The sequence below is a fragment of the Lynx canadensis genome, chromosome A2 (assembly GCF_007474595.2).
Source record: "Lynx canadensis isolate LIC74 chromosome A2, mLynCan4.pri.v2, whole genome shotgun sequence".
NCBI lineage: Eukaryota > Metazoa > Chordata > Mammalia > Carnivora > Felidae > Lynx > Lynx canadensis.
In genome coordinates this window covers 101,205,694-101,224,250 of record NC_044304.2, presented here as the reverse complement: position 1 = coordinate 101,224,250, position 18,557 = coordinate 101,205,694, and the positions used below count along the sequence as shown (strand labels likewise).

Below are 18,557 nucleotides of genomic sequence, written 5' to 3'. Positions count from 1 at the left end.
ATGAGAAGCTGATGTGAGTAGAAACATCTGGTGGAAAGACAAGTTAGACAATGATACTGGTTTTGGGGTGGTTAGATACGTAGGAGTCATCCTCCACACCCCAACATCTAATACTTCACTAGGTCCTGTATGTTTTACCTCCTAAATATCTCTGGAGTCAGAGCATTTTTTTCCCATATCAGTATTCCCACCCAAGTCTAAAGCTGCCGTCATCTCCCCCCTTGACTCTAAATCCATTCTCATCTACTCTTCCCTTCCTCCAGTGCATCCCCACATTATAACTGATGGACTTTTCAAACTGAAAATAAAATTCTATCTCTCCCATGCGTAAAGACCTCTAATGTTTTTACATGGCTTCTAGGATAAAAATTAAAATTCTAAGCATATGCCTCCAAGGCCTCTGCTCTGGGATGTGCCCCAACCAACCTCTTGTGCCTCATCTCATTACCACCCCTCTACTTGCCTTAGCAACCCAGCTACACTGCCCTTCTGGACCTGCCTTATTGCCCCCCCACCCCCACCCCAGGGCCTTTGCACATGCTTCTCTCTCTGCTGGAGTATTCTTTTCTTGCATGGTTAATCATGTTCAGTCATTCTGAATAGAATTTGAGCACCACTTTCTTGGAGAATATTCTCTTGGTCAGTTTCCTTGGTAAATCATTCTTGTGGATCAGTGTGGCTTTCTTTCTGAGCACCTCATTCACTTTGATGTTATGCCCTCACTGATGTGAAAATGCCCCCTGGACTGTCAGCTCCATGAGGGCAGAGATCCCTGTGTTTTACTCACTGCTACCAGCATATAGAAGATACTGAGTGAATATTTGCTGAATGAGTGAATGCATGGATGATGGCAGGCAGGGCCCTTTCCTGGAAGAAAATGTAAAAGAGTAGGATTATAGTTTTACTCTATTTGTTTTTAAAGGAAAGAAAACACTTAGAAAAAATTTAAAAACCGCTCTCAAATTATTTGGTCATGGAGTAATATTAAGACCTTTCCCACTGGATGGGGAAGTTGGATTGAAATAAGAGGATGAATAGCTTTGGCTTCACCATATGTAGTTCAAGTTGGGGCTAAGAGGTAGAATTTCAGGTTAGGAGAAATAAGTACAGAGAAGTGCCCTGTAGTTTTGGCACTCCAAGACATTGCTCCTTTCTCTGGTAAATTGAATCTCTGCAGCCTGGGGAGGGCAGGACTCACACTGAAGGGAGTTTAATATGCATGATCATTTCCTAGAGCTTAGAGAATAAGAGGAGAAAGGTGGGGCAATAGCAATAAAGTTAAGAAATAAACAAAGGGTACATTTATATGACTGAAGATCTATTTTTTTAAAAACCTTGAAAACCACCCGAGCTCCTCAAGATGTTTATGTAATTGAATATAATTTATCTGGGATTGAAAGGAATAATAATCAAAACATTTTTCACTTACGTGCATCTGGAGGCCTATGAAATTAGACTCTTGATAGTGGCCTCTGCTTGGAGTGTGTCCTCAGTGCTTTGCCCTCGGGCTGCAGCAGACTGGAAATGTGTTTTAGAGAGTAGGCATGGAGCACAAAATATTAAATGAACTTTACCATATTCAGAATGCCCAACAGGGTAACATCCTCCTTGTTTGGCAGGGAAAGGACTCAACATTTGGAAACTCAGCAGTGCATTAAGTATTTTAATAATCATTGTTGACACACAAAGCATATGGCCTTTCAGAACTCACTGGGTCAAGTGTTGAAGTCTTCTTCTAGGTTTCTAAAATTACTTTACAAAATTTAAACAAAATAAATTAGGGAACATTTCAGAGCATATTAATTCATGAGCTTTGTGTTATAAGCAGCTGAAGTTTTCTCTTAGGTTAAAAAAAATATCTACATGAAGGAAAAAGCAAAATCCACAGCCTCACAAAAAATTAATTTGAATTTCAATAGAAGATGTAGAACCTCTCCATTAGCAGGCCAGTGTTGTGGATACCTTGTATTTACTGTTTACTCCTATGTATGCTTTAAGACCAACGTCAGATATCCCCCCCCCATCTCAGAAGCCTTTATTGTCTGCCTGCTTATCATTTATGTCAGTTATCTGTGGCCACAATAATGCAGTGAAATAAGCAATGCTATCATTCAGTGTCTTAAGACAATAAGCTTTTCTTATTGTTCACAAATCTGTGGATTAGGGCAGTTCTGGTCTCTGCTAATCTCACTCCTGAGTCTGTGGTTAGCTGTGGGGTAAGGAGGGCTTCTGCTGATGATGGCTGACCTCCTTCTCCTGTCTGCAGGTTAGCTGGCCAAAGGCTTATCTGCTGGGACAACTGGACTGTCCTCCTGTGTCTCTTGCATGCACAAGGCTCTCACATCCCTCCAGCTGGCTAGCCTAGGCATGTTCTCAGGTTGGCCTGGGTATATTCTCAAGGCCATCTCAGAGAAGCAAAAAGGTTGAAACATGCCAGCACTTTTTTTTCCAAGCTTCCAGTTTCATCACATTTGTTAACATCTCACTGGGCAAAGCAAGTCACGTGCCAAGCCCCGAGTCAGAGTGGGAACAGCCCACTATGACTTTGTTGTTAAAGGGCAAATGGTGGGGATACCGGGAGACCAGTATTTGGGGCTTCTTTTTTCTTTTTTTTTTTTTTTAAGTTTATTTATTTTGAGAGAGAGAGGCAGGGGTGGGGGGCAGAGAGAGAGGGAGATAGAATTTCAAGCAGGTTCTGCACTGTCAGTGTAAAGTACGATGTGGGGCTCAAAACTCATGAGATTATGACCAGAGCTGAAGCCAAGAATTGAACACTTAACTGACTGAGCCACCAAGGCACCCCCAATATGGCTTTTTAACATCAACCTACTCTCCTGCTCCACACCACCCTCAGCATTAATCATTCCCTTATCTGTACTACCTCTGTGTTGTACTCTTCTTCTACCTTTGACTTTTCCCATTGTATTATTTTTTTTTAATTTTTTTAATGTTTATTTATTTTTGAGACAGAGACAGAGCATGAATGGGGGAGGGTCAGAGAGAGAGGGAGACACAGAATCTGAAGCAGGCTCCAGGCTCTGAGCTGTCAGCACAGAGCCTGACGCGGGGCTTGAACTCACGGACAGTGAGATCATGACCTGAGCCGAAGTCGGATGCTTAACCAACTGAGCCCCCCAGGCGCCCCCCCCATTGTATTATAATATAATTGTTAATTTGTCTTCTCTAAAAAAACTAGAGGGTCCTTATGCCTAAGTGCATTCATTTGTAAGTATTTATTCACTCATTGTCATGAATCTTCCTCCTTTACAGATGCCCCAGTGCCTAGCACTGGTCCTGACACATAATGGGTACTCACCAAATATGTGTGGAATGAATGCAGATGTGAAAGCTCATACCCATATTAATCTCCTTCCCTGTCAGAAGAAGAGGGTGAAGACAGATGCCCCCCAGGATCCCAGTTGAGGAGGGCTTGCCTGCGAGAGCAGCTGGTGAACCCAGTGGGGGGCTTGCAGTGAGCACTTCAGCTACTGTGAAACATCTTTCTCTTCATACTTTCTCATACCTTCCCTGTAGAACTTGGGTGTTCCTTTTGCAGTCTCCTTATTCCTCTCAAAGGAAGGCAGGAAATCACTACTTTGAACTAATTCTAACTTTATTTTATAGTCAGTGCTCCCAAGGACCTTTGCCTAGAGTTTCTCCACTCTACACTGGGGAATGATTGAGCTCCAGGATTTGTTTAAGCTCATGGTGTGGTCACTTTGAGAGGAGCTAGCTGGCTTCTTCTGTTCTCTGGTTTTCCAGCCCTATAGTCCAAAAATACAGAGGAATTCTTAGGGAAAGTTTTATACCGCTATATAGAACAGAAGACCCTATTCACATAGGGTATTAATTCTGTCAATATGTTGTTAAATGTATTGCCTCATTGTTTTCCAATTCCATATAATCTACAGGGAAAACTAGGGTTTCTCCTAGAGTCAAATTTTGAGCTTCTTGATTTTCCAGTGACTAGTGTAAGTTGCTTGAGAGGCAGAATAGCATGGCTTTGGAGTCAGGCAGGCTAATCTAGAACGGCAGCCTTGCTCATTAGTTACTTCCCCAGATGAATCCTCTTAATCCTTAGCAGTCAGAAAGGGTAATAACAGAGGCTAAGAGAGAATAGCTGGCATGTGGTGAGTGAATTGTATTAATTGTGAATTGTAGCTATTGTTAAATTGCCTCAATGGTCAAATTGTTACAAATGGTAACAATTGTATTGATTGTTGCTATTATTATATAATGCCCTATAATCTTATAAACTATGATTATAAGTAGAATTATCAGTGGTAAAAATTAATGTTTTATATCAAATAATCTTTATGGTTATTTTTGTTAAAAAATAAAATCATTTCTAAAATAACAACCTTAAAGGTTATACTTTAAAATAATAACTTAAGTACTTTACCTTTTAAATAGCCTAGAAAATTTCTTCATTCAGTCACCAAATATGTATTCGGCACCTGCTTTGGGCCAGGTCACCAGGTACCAATCATGTAATGGTGATCAAGTCAGACATCATCCTTGCTTCCTGGTATCCTGTGATGGAAGAACTATCACTAATGAGTCAGCATTACTCCCATAATGCAGTTACCTATCTGGTGTCTACAACTGCATGAATTACCTGAGATAAAGTGATATTTGACAAGCTTTCCCTGGTTAAAATATAACCTTCCTCCTTCAGGTTGGAGGAAGGAGAAATTTTGACCTCACCATTCGAAAGTAGCTGTATTATTTTTTTTTATTTTTTTTTTCAACGTTTATCTATTTTTTTTGGGACAGAGAGAGACAGAGCATGAACGGGGGAGGGGCAGAGAGAGAGGGAGACACAGAATCGGAAACAGGCTCCAGGCTCTGAGCCATCAGCCCAGAGCCCGACGCGGGGCTCGAACTTACGGACCACGAGATCGTGACCTGGCTGAAGTCGGACGCTTAACGGACTGCGCCACCCAGGTGCCCCTAGTAGCTGTATTATTTTTAAAACCTTCTATTTTATCATCAAATTATGTGTAGAATAAACATTTCCAAATCTTTCCCTGACCTCATTCCCATTTTGAAATGCCATATGGCTCAGGGACAGAGGGAGAATTGCTTACATACATACTCAGTAATAAAAACTTGAAAGTTTATCATTTTTTTAGATTATGTTACAATCCCCTTATGTGGTATCCTAGGTTGGATCTTGGAACAAAAAAAAAAAAAAAAAAAAAAAAAGGACATTGATGGAAAAGCTAGTTAGATCTGAATAACATCTATTGTTTAGTAGGATCGTGTCCATGTTGATTTCTTATTTTTAACAAATGTACTGTGTTATGTAAGATGTTAACATTAGGGAAGGTGAGTGAAAAATATTTGGGGAAGTGAGCTTCAAAGACCTATAGGAAAATGGTAATGTGGCAAAGGTTGTCCCCTTACCCCACTGCATGTTTCCAGACGTCTCTCCACCACAGTCACTTTGTGAATGCTTTGAGAGGAGAGGAGTTTAAATTTTGACTGAGAAAAATATAACTAGGATGGTAAATCTGCTGTAAAATCATCATATGCAGTGCTGTTGTTGAGATACTTTGCAGGTAAAGAATGGATGCTGTAGGATCTTCTTGCCTGCTTGGAACTTCCAAAGGTGTTTTCTTATGTGAAAGAGATAAGCCCACTCTTGGCTTTCCTCACTGGCAAAGTTTAACTACTTAAGAGTCTGAGTGGCTCAAAGGTTCCCTTTTACTTTCTAGGTACAAACACAAGTACGCCTTGCCAAAAAAAGCTTTGACAAATTGAAGATGGATGTGTGTCAAAAAGTGGATCTTCTTGGAGCAAGCAGATGCAATCTGTTGTCTCATATGCTAGCAACATACCAGGTAATGAAGTGATGTTAGTTACAATGAACCAAGAATGCTATGAGGCTTAGGGGACAGAAAAATGGTGTCTGAGCTAAAAGTATGCTTCGGGCATTATGAAGTTCTAAATGTCTTGCTCATAATTTACTTTCCACACCTGTCCCTTCTAGTGGACTACAGTGTAATCAAAATAAATATTAGCTGTTTCCTGTACATACACCATTTCCCACTTCCCTGATTTTACGTAGATGGTTCCTACCGCCTGAGTGCCTTTCCGCCCATTTGTACCTTTCCATATTCCACTGTGTGTAATGTACCTCTTCCTATGTCACTCCGTGTTGTTGCCTAGAGTTCTCCTGGCACGGTCACTGACTCATCAGGTTGTCATAATTTAATGGACTTATTTTTGTCTCCTCCTAGCTTCTGAGTTCCTTCAGCATAGTACTTGTATCCAACAACAGTGGTATTAGACACCAGCTGAGTGTGGGAGGCCAAACTCTAGGTGTTGTAGGGAATATAAAAATTAATAAGATCAAATTCCCTGTCCTCAAGGAACTTGAAGTTTCAAAAGGAAATCAAAGATAGTACGTATAGTGTGACGATATTTTTTGTACTTCAAGGAGAGAACAGGAAGTGCTAAGTGAAATAAGTTCAACAAGATCCAATGAGGGTTTGAAGAGGGACAAATTGAATCAGTGGAAGGATCACAAAAGTAGATTGTTAACAATTAGCCCTGGGTTGGGGCGCCTGGGTGGCTCAGTCGTTTAAGCGTCCGACTTCGGCTCAGGTCACGATCTCGCGGTCCGCGAGTTCGAGCCCCGCATCGGGCTCTGGGCTGATGGCTCAGAGCCTGGAGCCTGCTTCTGATTCTGTGTTTCCCTCTCTCTCTGCCCCTCCCCCATTCATGCTGTGTCTCTCTCTGTCTCAAAAATAAATAAACGTTAAAAAAAAAATTAAAAAAAAAAAACAATTAGCCCTGGGTTTTGGAGGATAGATCACATGGGACAAGTACAGAGAATGGAGAGGCTAATGTCCCAAATAGTGGAGCACCATTAGTCATGGCAGCAGTATTTGGGGGTACTGGGAAGCATTTAGTTTGGCTGAAATACAAGATTTAAAGAGGGGCATAATGGAAACAAGGCTGCAGAGATGAGTTGGAATCATATTTTGGAGGGTCTTGAAAGCCAGAGATGGGCACACTTCTCTGGGGCCTCTGTGGCTAAAACTGTGCATTCAGAACGTTAATAGCTGTACTGTCTTTCCTTACAGACCACTCTGCTTCATTTTTGGGAGAAAACTTCTCACACTATGGCAGCCATCCATGAGAGCTTCAAAGGTTACCAACCATATGAATTCACTACATTAAAGGTATGAAAGCTAAGAGAGGCTGTTAGAAAAACTTAGCAAAAGTAATGTTTACATCACAGACAGTGTGTGACCATTGGCAGCAATCATCATTATTCCAACAGACTCCCAATGTCCAAGAGATAACTGTGCCCCGTAGTATAGTCCTTTACTGCATCAATAAGTCACAACAGTACAAAAACACAGCTTGAACCTTGGGGTACATGTTACTGGGAGATGAATTGTGGGGACTGCTTTAAATGACTTGTTTGGTGCTGTTAAAGGAAAGATTGTACAGGTCTAGTATACTCCATTACTTTTTAATTTTTCAAAGATGTTCCCTTGCAAAGTATTTTTCTTTCCTCTCTTATTTCTGACACATGTCATTTTATTCTGTGAGTACCATTCAGTACAGAATTAAATTTTCCCATAAGACTTACAGGAATATTTTCCATTCAAAAAAGCAACATTAAACTCAGTGATTTCTCAACTCAAAAGGGATATATGCAAAATGTCTGATTCTCAGTATTACAGCTGAGTGTGGGATCATTTTGGTTGATGAGAGAGAATTCATGTCAAGAAGGAAGTGATTTGGGTTCCAAAAGGATTTTAAGAAGGAGAAAACACCAGATTCTTTGTTGCCAGGTCATATCTTTGAAAGGAAAAGACCAGGAAAGAACTAGTTAAAGTTCACCTTGAAATTACCTTCCTGTTAATTTTTCAGGCAATTTGTAAATGACTTATCATCTTGCTTAAGAAAACATTAAAAAGCTTTTTTTTTTTTTGCTTTAAAATACCTTTGATTCTGAAATGTTTATAATGTCACTGCATCTACAAAAGTATTAAGACAGAAACCTTTAAGACCATGGCCCTTTAAATGAAGGTTCCCAAGAGGAACCCAAGACAGTCCACTCACCTTGAGAGGCACCTGGCCTGACTCCAGACAGGACACCTGGCCAATGAAGTTTCTTCACAATACTCCTGTCAGCTGGGTTCATTTATTGGTACTTGGTGACATGCTGCATGGTAACCAGATTCAGAATGTGCCCATTTTTATTCTGTCAGGTGGACTCTAAGCCCTTGAGGAGAGGGACATTTCATTCCTCCCATAACCTCCTTTGTCTAGCTAAATGTTCTGCGTCCAATGAACCCGAAGCCTTTCTTAGCACATTGGCGACGTTACCATTGCTGCATTCCTGCCCCACCATTTACTACCACGTTCAGCACCTTAGAAAGCCACTGTCCTGACTGAGCCAGATCGATTAAAATTATTACAACTCACACTCTTCACATTTCTTATAGAGGCCTGAACAGAATCCTACAGTTTCTTCTTTAGTAAGGCAGAGAGACTTTCAGGCTTTAGGGTATGTACGTGCATCAGATTTTATTTCATAATAAGTTTGTCTTTGTAAGACAGTTGTGCACAAATCAGCTAGGTGGAAGATGGAATGATGGCTATCCCAAATGTGATTTAAAAGAAGTTCAGGTTTGAGTTAATTGCATATAAAGTACAATATGAAACTGATGCCACAAACATGGAGGATTCCTTTCTGGCCTCCTGTGCTGAGGAGAAGATGACTCTTTAATTGTTGCCGTGATATTTATCCTGCAGAGAGGATCAAGCTGATTATGTTAGAGGATTTCGGGGCAGGGAATTTAGCGGAAGTTTGATGGCGGTGGTTCAGGACATAATTACAAATATTTTGGGCACATGACTATCCATTGCCTTTTACATCCCTAGAGTCATCCTTAAATTATGGTTTAAGTAGCAGTTTATGGTTTAATTAGAATATAAACTCAGTAGAAATAATGTATCTGTTAAGGTATAATATAATTATAGTAATATTAAGAATGTTAAGTGTCCAGCAATCAACCAAATAAACTAGGCTCTTACTACTTTTCTAGAATGCTATTCATCTAGGCTTTTCAGAGATGCTATATTAGAATCCCAAGCTAGTTGCTAATTATTTTATTTATATGGACTCAAACCTATGTAATAGAATCCTGTTATCACACAGCTCATTATTGCATACACAGAGGCATGTTACCTATCATATTGTATGTCACAGAACATGAAAATGAAAACCACTAATAGCATATGTATTACCATCAAGCATGAAGATATTACATGACTTACCAATCCTCTTGCACTCATATATATTTTTAAAACATGCCTTGTGTTTAAAAGATTTGCGGGGGTGGGGGGCACCTGGGTGGCTCAGTAAGCTGAGTATCTGACTCTTGATTTAGGCTCAGGTCATGATCCCAGAGTCCTGGGATTGAGCTCAGAACTCAGCATGGAGCCTGCTTAGGTTCTCTCTCTCTTCTCCTCTGCCCATGCCCATTCATTCTCTCTCTCTCTCTCTCTCTCTCTCTCTCTCTCTCTCTCAAATAAAAAAAAATAGATTATTTCTTTCTCTCCCTCTATCTCTACCGCTCCCGTTCATGCTGTCTCTCTCTCTCTCAAAAAAATAAAAATTATAAAAAATTACTAAAAAGGGTGGACACCTGGTGGCTCAGTTGGTTAAGCATCTGACTCTTGATTTTGGCTCAGGTCATGATCTGACAGTTCCTAAGTTCAAGCCCTGTGTTGGGCTCTGCCGGTGCAGAGCCTGCTTGGGATTCTTTCTGTCTCTCCTTCTCATTCTCCTTGTCCCTCCCCTGCTTGTCATGCACTCTCTTTCTCTCTTTCTCAAAATAAATAAACATTAAAAAAATTATAAAAATAAATAGCTAAATGAATAAATAAATAATTTTGATTTGATTAAGTCATTTTCAATGTATGTAATTTTCTTCTGAATGACACTATATTGATAATGGATTATTTTGGAATTATATAAATATTTTCATGTTTTATTTGTTCTCTGGATTTACCTAAGCAAATAGCCCCTGAAATGCCTTTTGGGACTCTGGCTGGAAGGAAAACATTGTCTTTGGAGAGGTTTGCCAAGCTCTGTTAATGAAAAGCAACCCATTTGTTTTCTTTGCTGCAGGGTGTATTCTGAGTGTTGGTAATTGTGCCACTGCAGCTGTATTTCCTGACTGTTAGTTTTATGCTTGATGAAGGATGATAATTAATGTGTTAAACACTCGATGCATCCTGTTTGGAGGGAAGAGTCTTTTGCTGCAGAATTACAGGGATATAACTCATGCCCCAGAAGTTTATTTCTAATGAAGCTTTCTCTAGAAAATATGTATATTTCTTTCCCATAATTTTATTATAAAACTGAATTGAATCTCCACCTCATATCCCAGTGACTATTTTGACATTTCGTGAATATTTTGTGGTAATGTTTTATGTGTCAACTATTGCTTTTTTATACAGGCCTGATACGGTTCTATTAATTCTACTTTTATTGACATAATCCTTCATCATTCATTTTATGATTAATAGATTTTTGCAACATTTTAACTTTATGGAGGATTTAGCATTGAAATTTAATGTTACAAAAAATTTTTTTATGTTACAAATTTTTTTAATCTAATTGCAACAAGGCTCAAATTTAAAGTGGAGAGAACATCTTTTAAGTGGTTTCCAGTAAAAGAAGCAATGCACTAATCTTGTATTTTTAAACAATACATACTTACTGTTTCATTAAAATGCTACTACACATAGGTATTTTGTATGGGTTATTAATATGTTAATTTTTTTAGAGAGAGAAAGTGTGTGCATTGGGGAAGGGCGGAGGGAAAGAGAGAATCTCAAGCAGGCTCCATACCCAGCTCCAAGCCTGACACGGGGCTCTATCTCAGGAACCAAGAGATCATGACCTGAGTCAAAATCGAGAGTCTAAAGCGTAACCAACTGAGCCACCCAGCTGCCCCTAATATGTTAATTGTATACTGATTCCAAATCATCTGAGAATGTCTTTCACATGGTAGAAATTATCAAGTCGTGGAGATAGGAATGGAATATTTCTAGCCACATCTCAAAAGCACTGTCACTTTTTTAGAGAAAGTAATTTAGACTATGAGTTTAAAGCATTTTTTTAAGGTAAATGAAATGCTCTCTATCGGAAAACAGTGACCAGTCTTAAATTACCACCCCTCAGAAATGGTCATGTTTACTTCATTCTTCCAAGATGTCCTTTACTTACACATTGCCGCATAGATCTTCAGAGAAAACAAAACAAAAACAAAACAAAAGCAAAAAACAAAAACAAACAAACAAACAAACAAAACCCCTCAGGAGTCATGTGGCTTTTTCCTGGAAACTCTAAAACTCAGTGGTCTCTTCTTCCCTCACTATCATGTGGGTTGAGTCAGATGTTTTTACAGAGAAGTGAGCACTGGAGACCCTTTGAAGTAGACACACCATTGGGAGCTGGTTGAGGGGAAGGCATGACCTTCTGCATTCGTATTTTAAAAGAGATCAGAGTGCCTATATTTAATGAAAATGGCCAGCACTAAACATATTCCTATCATGTCCCCCATTCTAGTGCTTTCGGCAGGAAAGCCAGATTTTTGACTCCGGATGCATGATTATGTAAGATCACAGGCCCTGTGCCAGCCAGACCTGACTTTAACTTGGGCTCTGTCACTTTCTGGCTGTTTTGGGGTGCTGCTGGTGGGCGGTGAGGGTGCCAGCCATGGTGGGGGTAACGGGGATGGATTTACCGAGAATTCTCTCATGGATCCAGAAGACAGCCATTGGCAGTATCGATACACAGGGGTTTGTTGAGCTTGCCAGGCTCTATAGCCTAGCTTAAGTTCCTTCCTTACTGTTTGCACCCTAGATGATTAGTTTTGCAGTGAGTTTCGAAGGCGAGGCTGTGAAGGGCCGTGGGATAGGTCTCACAGACCTCACCCAAGATAACCCTCCCTGACTCCCACAGATGGCTCTGGCAGTTCCATTCCCAAACCTGTGCTTCAGGCCTGCAGGCCCTGGTCTGGGCTTATAGAACTCCCAAAGGGATACAAGAGGGCAGGGCAGGCCTACAAGCAAGGAAGGCAGGGAGGTTTCCCACCCTGCAACAAGGCTAATTCTGAAAAAATGCAATTTGGCTTTGCAACTGGCTTTTGCCCTGTGCCAGGATTTTAAGGAAACCCGAATTTGAAAACCTAACTCTGGGCATGTTCAAAAATAACCATTGAAACAGATGTGCCAATGTTCCCTCTTTTCTCTCCTGGGGTCTAGGACTTAGCACTGTTATATGGAACATCATTCTGGAGACTAAAATGTTTTTAGCTTTCACAATTCAAAAAACATCCTTCTCTAAATTTTGTTTTTCTCAAATTTGTATGCCTAACAGCCTTCTTCCACCCACCTCCACATTTCTCAGTTAATCACTTGAACATTTACCGACAAGCCACACGGCTCTGTAGTTACTTGCTTTGAAAATAAAGCCATAATAGTTTTTATGAAAATTGGGTAAATATCTCTGCAATGCTGTTTTAGTTGCCAGTCCCAACATGGCAATTATTCATGGCGAGCATCCAGGATATCCTTGTAGACTTTCAAGTTTTCTCTCGGTGTCATTACTTTACACAGCCTTTAGCAGAGTGATTTTTTCCCCCAAGCTGCTCCAGGCCAGATCATTGCAAAACTGAGAAGCATCCAAGTCCATGGGAGAAGAGGGGTTAGGGGGCTGACCATGGCACCACTGAAGTTTGAGGTGGACAAACCGACAGGTGGCTGATCATCAGTTCATCCATCCCTTGTGATGACTGGCGTTTGTTCCTCCAGGCAGCTGGTAGCTCAGGCTCTCCTCATAACAGGTTCCTCTCCATCCCCTGCTTCGTCTCATTCCATTACTTTTCTTCGAGGGGAAAGGAAAAATATTATCATTGTGTGGGCAGTTACTGAATGCCAGGAATTCTGCTAAACGTGAGGTGAAGTAGCATCTCAGAGAATTTGTCATGCTATGCGTGACTCTAATGTGCCGAGGTTGGGTATCATAATTAATAATACAGTTAAGTTCGGCACTGACATATAGAAAGGGCATATATTTTAGTTAATCCTCAAAATAACCTTGAGTAGTTGGGTCTACCTGTTGTTTTCCCTGTGTTTCAAATGAGGAAACTGAAGTTCAGAAAGGTCTAGTCATCTGCCCAAGGCTACATGCTCCATATGCAGTAGCTGTGGAAACAGGGATGCTCATGCTTTTCCCACTCTGCTGTAAGTCATTTCTTCCAGGTGGTACTTCGGGCCCTGAGGCAGGAGGGCAAGAGAAAGCACAAGTGCCACCTTTAAAAACTATAGTTGTAAACTTTTTGTTAAAAGTAACACTTTGAGGGGTGCCTGGGTGGCTCAGTCAGTTAAGAGTCTGTCTTCAGCTCAGGTCTCCATCTCACAGCTCATGAGTTCAAGCCCTCCATTGGGCTCTGTGCCAACAGCTCAGAGCCTGGAGCCTGCTTGGGATTCTGTGTCTCCCTCTCTGCCCCTCCCCAACTCGTGCTCTGTCTCTCAAAAATAAATAAACATTAAAAATTTTTTTTAAAGTAGCCCTTTGAAATGTTTGCACATAGGTGAAAAACATCATCTATATCAGTCAATCCCTCAGATACCTAGGAATTTAGGACACTTGCTTTAGAGTTTGGAAGGAAGTGTTCTTGATCTACTTGGTGCTACATATGAAGGAGTTCAGCAAATGTTCTTGACTTGGCTATTTGGTACCATTTCTTGACTAGTTGTAGAATTTTGAAGACCTGGATTCAAATATTGTTCCTACCTGTTAATGGTTGAATGGTCTTAAGTATGAGTCTCCATTTCCGTATCAGGAAACCGGAATACAGTGTGTTTATCTGGGTTTTGTGAGATGTGTAAAACATGGACTGCAATACCTAACATAAGATGAACCTTTAAGACATCTAATTCCTTTCAAACCTTTAAAAACTGTTGATAAGAGGGGCACCTGGGTGGCTTAGTTGGTTGAGTTTCCGACTCTTGATTTTGGCTCAGGTAATGATCCCAGGATCATGGGATCAAGCCTCACGTGGAGCCCTGCACTGAGTGTGGAACCTGCTTAGGAGTCTCTCTCTCTATCTTTTCCTCAGCCCTTCTTCCCCACTCTCTTTAGAGAGAGGGAGAGAGAGACACTCTCTTTAAAAAAAAGTTTAAGGAACAAGTTTATATATCTTATTTATGATTATGTTTGTTTTTCTCTAACTTTACTTTTTATTCTACACTACAATTCAAGAGTACCTTCTGATCCTAGATTAATAGTGCTCCTTACATAGTATCTTTATAGATTTATAACTGCATGAGTGGGGGGCCACATGTGCTAAAATCCATGAATTGTATGGCTATACACATCATCATGCCTCTGCTTTTTATTCCTCATGTGGTACCAATTATATAAACACAAACATACACACAACTGAGTTCACCATCTTTTAACCATGCCTCACTATTTTCAGCACTTTTATTTCCTTTTATAGACAATTATTTGGCACCTTCATATGCATACAGTATAATCAATGGGAAGTAGCCTAAGAAAATTAAATGTCATAATTAAAGATTAGAGAAAATGTTACTCAGTTGTCAAGGCTAAACTTAAATTTAGGTCATTATATTAAGGTTGGCTGCTAGCCTTTTGTCTGTGAAATTTGTTTTGCTGAGTAGTTTTGCTTTCATTCAGATGAATGTTGCTGTTGCTTTTATTTTCCTAATACAGGAAGTAGTAACTCCCATTATTATATTAAGCTGTTTCCTTTCTAAGACACTTTTGCAAGCTCGGTCTGCGCATTTCCTCTGTCACGCTGATCTTATATATTGTGTGTGTGTGCTTCCTGAAACCATTTAAGCATTGATGGAAACTATTAGCATGTCAGTGCAGCCTTTTAAACAGAGAAAGGTTACTAGTATAAAAACATTTTTTCTTCTGTACGAAACCTTTCAGTCTTGTATGATGCTGTTTTGCTGCTAATACAAAGTGATCTTCATGAACAATTTTAATGAAGAACCTAGTGAGTTTGGGGTTTAGAAACAGAATGCTTTGACGTTTCATTTCTGGATATGGATTTGAATGTGGCTTCCATCAGCCGCTGATTCAAAATAGTTCCATCTGATGGCTGCCTTGTCTCTACAGTCAGCCAAGGCCTCTTGGCTGAGCAGGTGTTCATGTCACACAGAAAATGCTGTCACCTCTGACTTTTACAGATGCTACAAGGTTAAGTGTTTTCAGCTGAGTTGCAGACTTTAAAATACCATAAAGAATCCCCTCCACCCCAGCCCCCACTTGGACCTTTTCATCAAACTTTGGTGAAAGCAGTGGTTCTCCAAGTAGAATATCCTATATCTGACAGTCACACCCAGGAAGTAATGTTGAGAGAGGAAGGGGACGTGATTTGTCCTCCATGTTGTTTCAGAGTTCCTCTGAGTTTCTTGATTGTCTTCATTGTTTACCATCTTTGTAAGAAACAAGTTCCATACCTGTTGTGGTTTTTTTCCTTGCTGTATAGGAGTGTTTAGCTCAGTTTAATCTAAAACTCTCTTGCTTCAAAAGATGCCCCTTGAAGACGTCCTAAAATTGACTGTGGTGATGGTTGCACAACTCTTTGTCTATACTGAAAACCATTGAAGTATACACTCTAGGTGGGTAAATTCTATGGTACATGAATTATATCTCAATAAAGCTGATAGATTCCCCACACAAGATTCCCCTTAGCTCAAAATGCTAATATTTAATAAATAAACCCAGGTGCTTGGTATTAATTTTGCTTATGGTTTCATAAACCTTTTTCTAATTATTCCCCTGAGGCTTTAAGAGCTCTAATTTTTTCAGTTTAACCTTATGTACATGAATTTATCAAACAACAAGTACATATTTAGCACCTCTCTTGAGTGGCAACAGCCAAATCCTTATAGGGACAATGGTAATAGCAGGAAGAGATGAGCAATTGTAACAGGAATTATTAATAATAAAGTAGCAATTGGAACTGTAGCCATTCTGTTGGTGAAGCACAATAGTGACTTAACTGTGATTGTGGTGACAGGGAGCCAACAATTGAGTCCCTGCTAATGGCCCAACAGGGAAGGGGTTGAAAAGAAGGAAGGAGTGGTTTACATTACAAAGGGATTGTCTTAGAACTGCCCAAGTGTGGTTATGAGGGGAGGTCGGTCTAGAGACAGAAAGGATGATAACCATGGAGCTGTCAAGGGCATCTCAGGGGCTTAGGCAAGCGCTGTGGCAGCTAGACGCAGCTGGCTGAGAGCAGACAAGTCCTGGCCCTGCCTAGTGCTGATTGAGAAAAAGGAAATGCAATGAGAAGATAATTGAGCAAACCAGGAGGCCTGGACAAGCCTCACAGAATTGAAAAGTGCATTTTGGGGCCATCAGAAGCTTAGCTGAAAATACTCCTGGCTTCATGTTGACCAGGATTGGACTACTCTTTGGGGAATAAAACTGCTGGAAGGGTGTGTGTGTGTGTGTGTGTGTGTGTGTGTGTGTGAATAAAATGCAGTGATTGGCAGATCTATTGAAAAGAGTCTTTGACATCTGTTGAACTCCTCCTTGTGGTTGTACATTTTTGAAATATACACACACATGCACACATGTGCCTAGCTTTTACCAGATGCTTTGGGGTATGTGATTAAAAAAAGAAGAAGACCTACACTATAGTCCATATTCCAATTACCTCATATGTTCCAATAATGTCCCTTATAGCATTTCCCCCTCCAACTGATAATCATGGATTCCATTTAGTTGTCATACATTGGAGAAACATAGAGGGCAAAAGAATATGATGAAATCAATGGGGCATAGTGTTAAATATTGATGAATGTGGGTAAAGGAATGTTCTCCCTGTGTGACCCCTGCTGACCTCTTTATCTTGATCTCATAAGACCTGTCCTCTTGCCCACTACATTACAATCCCAGTGGATTCTTTTTGTTCCTCCAACCAGCCAAGCTATTACTACCTTAGGCCTTTGCGTTCAAGCCTCTCCTTCTTGAGTTATGCAAGGATGGCTCCTTCATGTCATTTGACTCTCAGCTAAAATGTCACTTCCACAAGAGAACATTCTTACTAACTGAGGTAGTGATCCAATCACTTTTTATCCCCCTTTTTAATTCCCTGCCTAGACTCATCACTAACTGATAATTCTCTCTGTCTTCTTCACCAGTGTATCCCCTGCACCCAAAACAGCACCTGGTCATGGTAAATACTCTGAAACTATTTGTTGACTGAGTATACTAATCTAAATGTCCAGAAATAGTCATTAAAAATGATGGTTGGGGGGCGCCTGGGTGGCGCAGTCGGTTAAGCGTCCGACTTCAGCCAGGTCACGATCTCGCGATCCGTGAGTTCGAGCCCCGCGTCAGGCTCTGGGCTGATGGCTCAGAGCCTGGAGCCTGTTTCCGATTCTGTGTCTCCCTCTCTCTCTGCCCCCCCCCCCCGTTCATGCTCTGTCTCTCTCTGTCCCAAAAATAAATAAACGTTGAAAAAAAAAATTAAAAAAAAAAATGATGGTTGGGGCGCCTGGGTGGCTCAGTCGGTTAAGCGTCCGTGAGTTCAAGCCCCGCGTCGGGCTCTGTGCTGACAGCTCAGAGCCTGGAGCCTGTTTCGGATTCTGTGTCTCCCTCTCTCTCTGACCCTTCCCCGTTCATGCTCTGTCTCTCTCTGTCTCAAAAGTAAATAAATGTTAAAAAAAAAAATGATGGTAATGCCTTAAGGATGTCCTTTATGCAAGAAGATGTTTCAGAACTCTAAGCATAGGACATATATTCAATTAGAAAACCTTGGCCCTATGTTAGAAAAATGGTGAATGAATGTATATTTATATATAATTTAATATTGAATGTTTAGGATATATAAAATCTTTTTTATATTCTCTAATGAAGAATGTTTCTCATTATGAAATACACATATTATATTGCTTAAGAATACATCTATACATGATTCTGATTATAAAAGTAGTATGAGTATGAAAAACCAGAAAGGAAATATATGAAAATATTAACTATTTTGGGGAGGAGAATGGAATTATGAGTAACTTGTCTTTTTTTAATTCTCCAAGCATTCTACATGTGGTTCTATTATTTTTCTATCTTAAAAAATATTTTTTAAGAGAAAACATAATACAGAATAGATATAATCAAGTATGAATAAGACTATAAATGCACCTTGAAGATGGAAGGACTTTCTTGAATTTGACTTGCTTAGTGAATGAAGTTTTACAGAAAAGGCAGTAATTGATCTGGGCCTTGCAAAAACTTATAGGACTCTTGAGGGTAGACAAATAGGTAGAGAGAGATTTTTTTGGGTAAAGCAACAGAATGAACAAAGATAGGAAGGGAGCAATTAGTACATACGAGGCGATGAGAAAGACCTAGGTGAATGGAAAGCTCCCATTTGGGAGCCACTGGGAAGCAATGTGGGAGAGTAAGATAAAATCACATTTTAGAAGATCTTTAAAATCAGGCAGAGAGGTTTAGACTAGAAGTG

General features: G+C 40.2%; 1 protein-coding gene across 4 annotated transcripts in view; it reads left to right on the top strand.

Annotated features, from left to right (window-relative positions):
• The window catches only part of ICA1 (islet cell autoantigen 1), a 150,013-nt gene that overhangs the window by 102,192 nt on the left and 29,264 nt on the right, over positions 1-18,557 (top strand). For all 4 annotated transcript variants that reach the window (XM_032592415.1, XM_032592417.1, XM_032592416.1 and 1 more), the window contains exons 7-8: positions 5,721-5,846; positions 7,095-7,193. In XM_032592415.1, the coding sequence (XP_032448306.1) occupies positions 5,721-5,846; positions 7,095-7,193 (225 nt within the window). The remainder of the gene's footprint in view (positions 1-5,720; positions 5,847-7,094; positions 7,194-18,557) is intronic.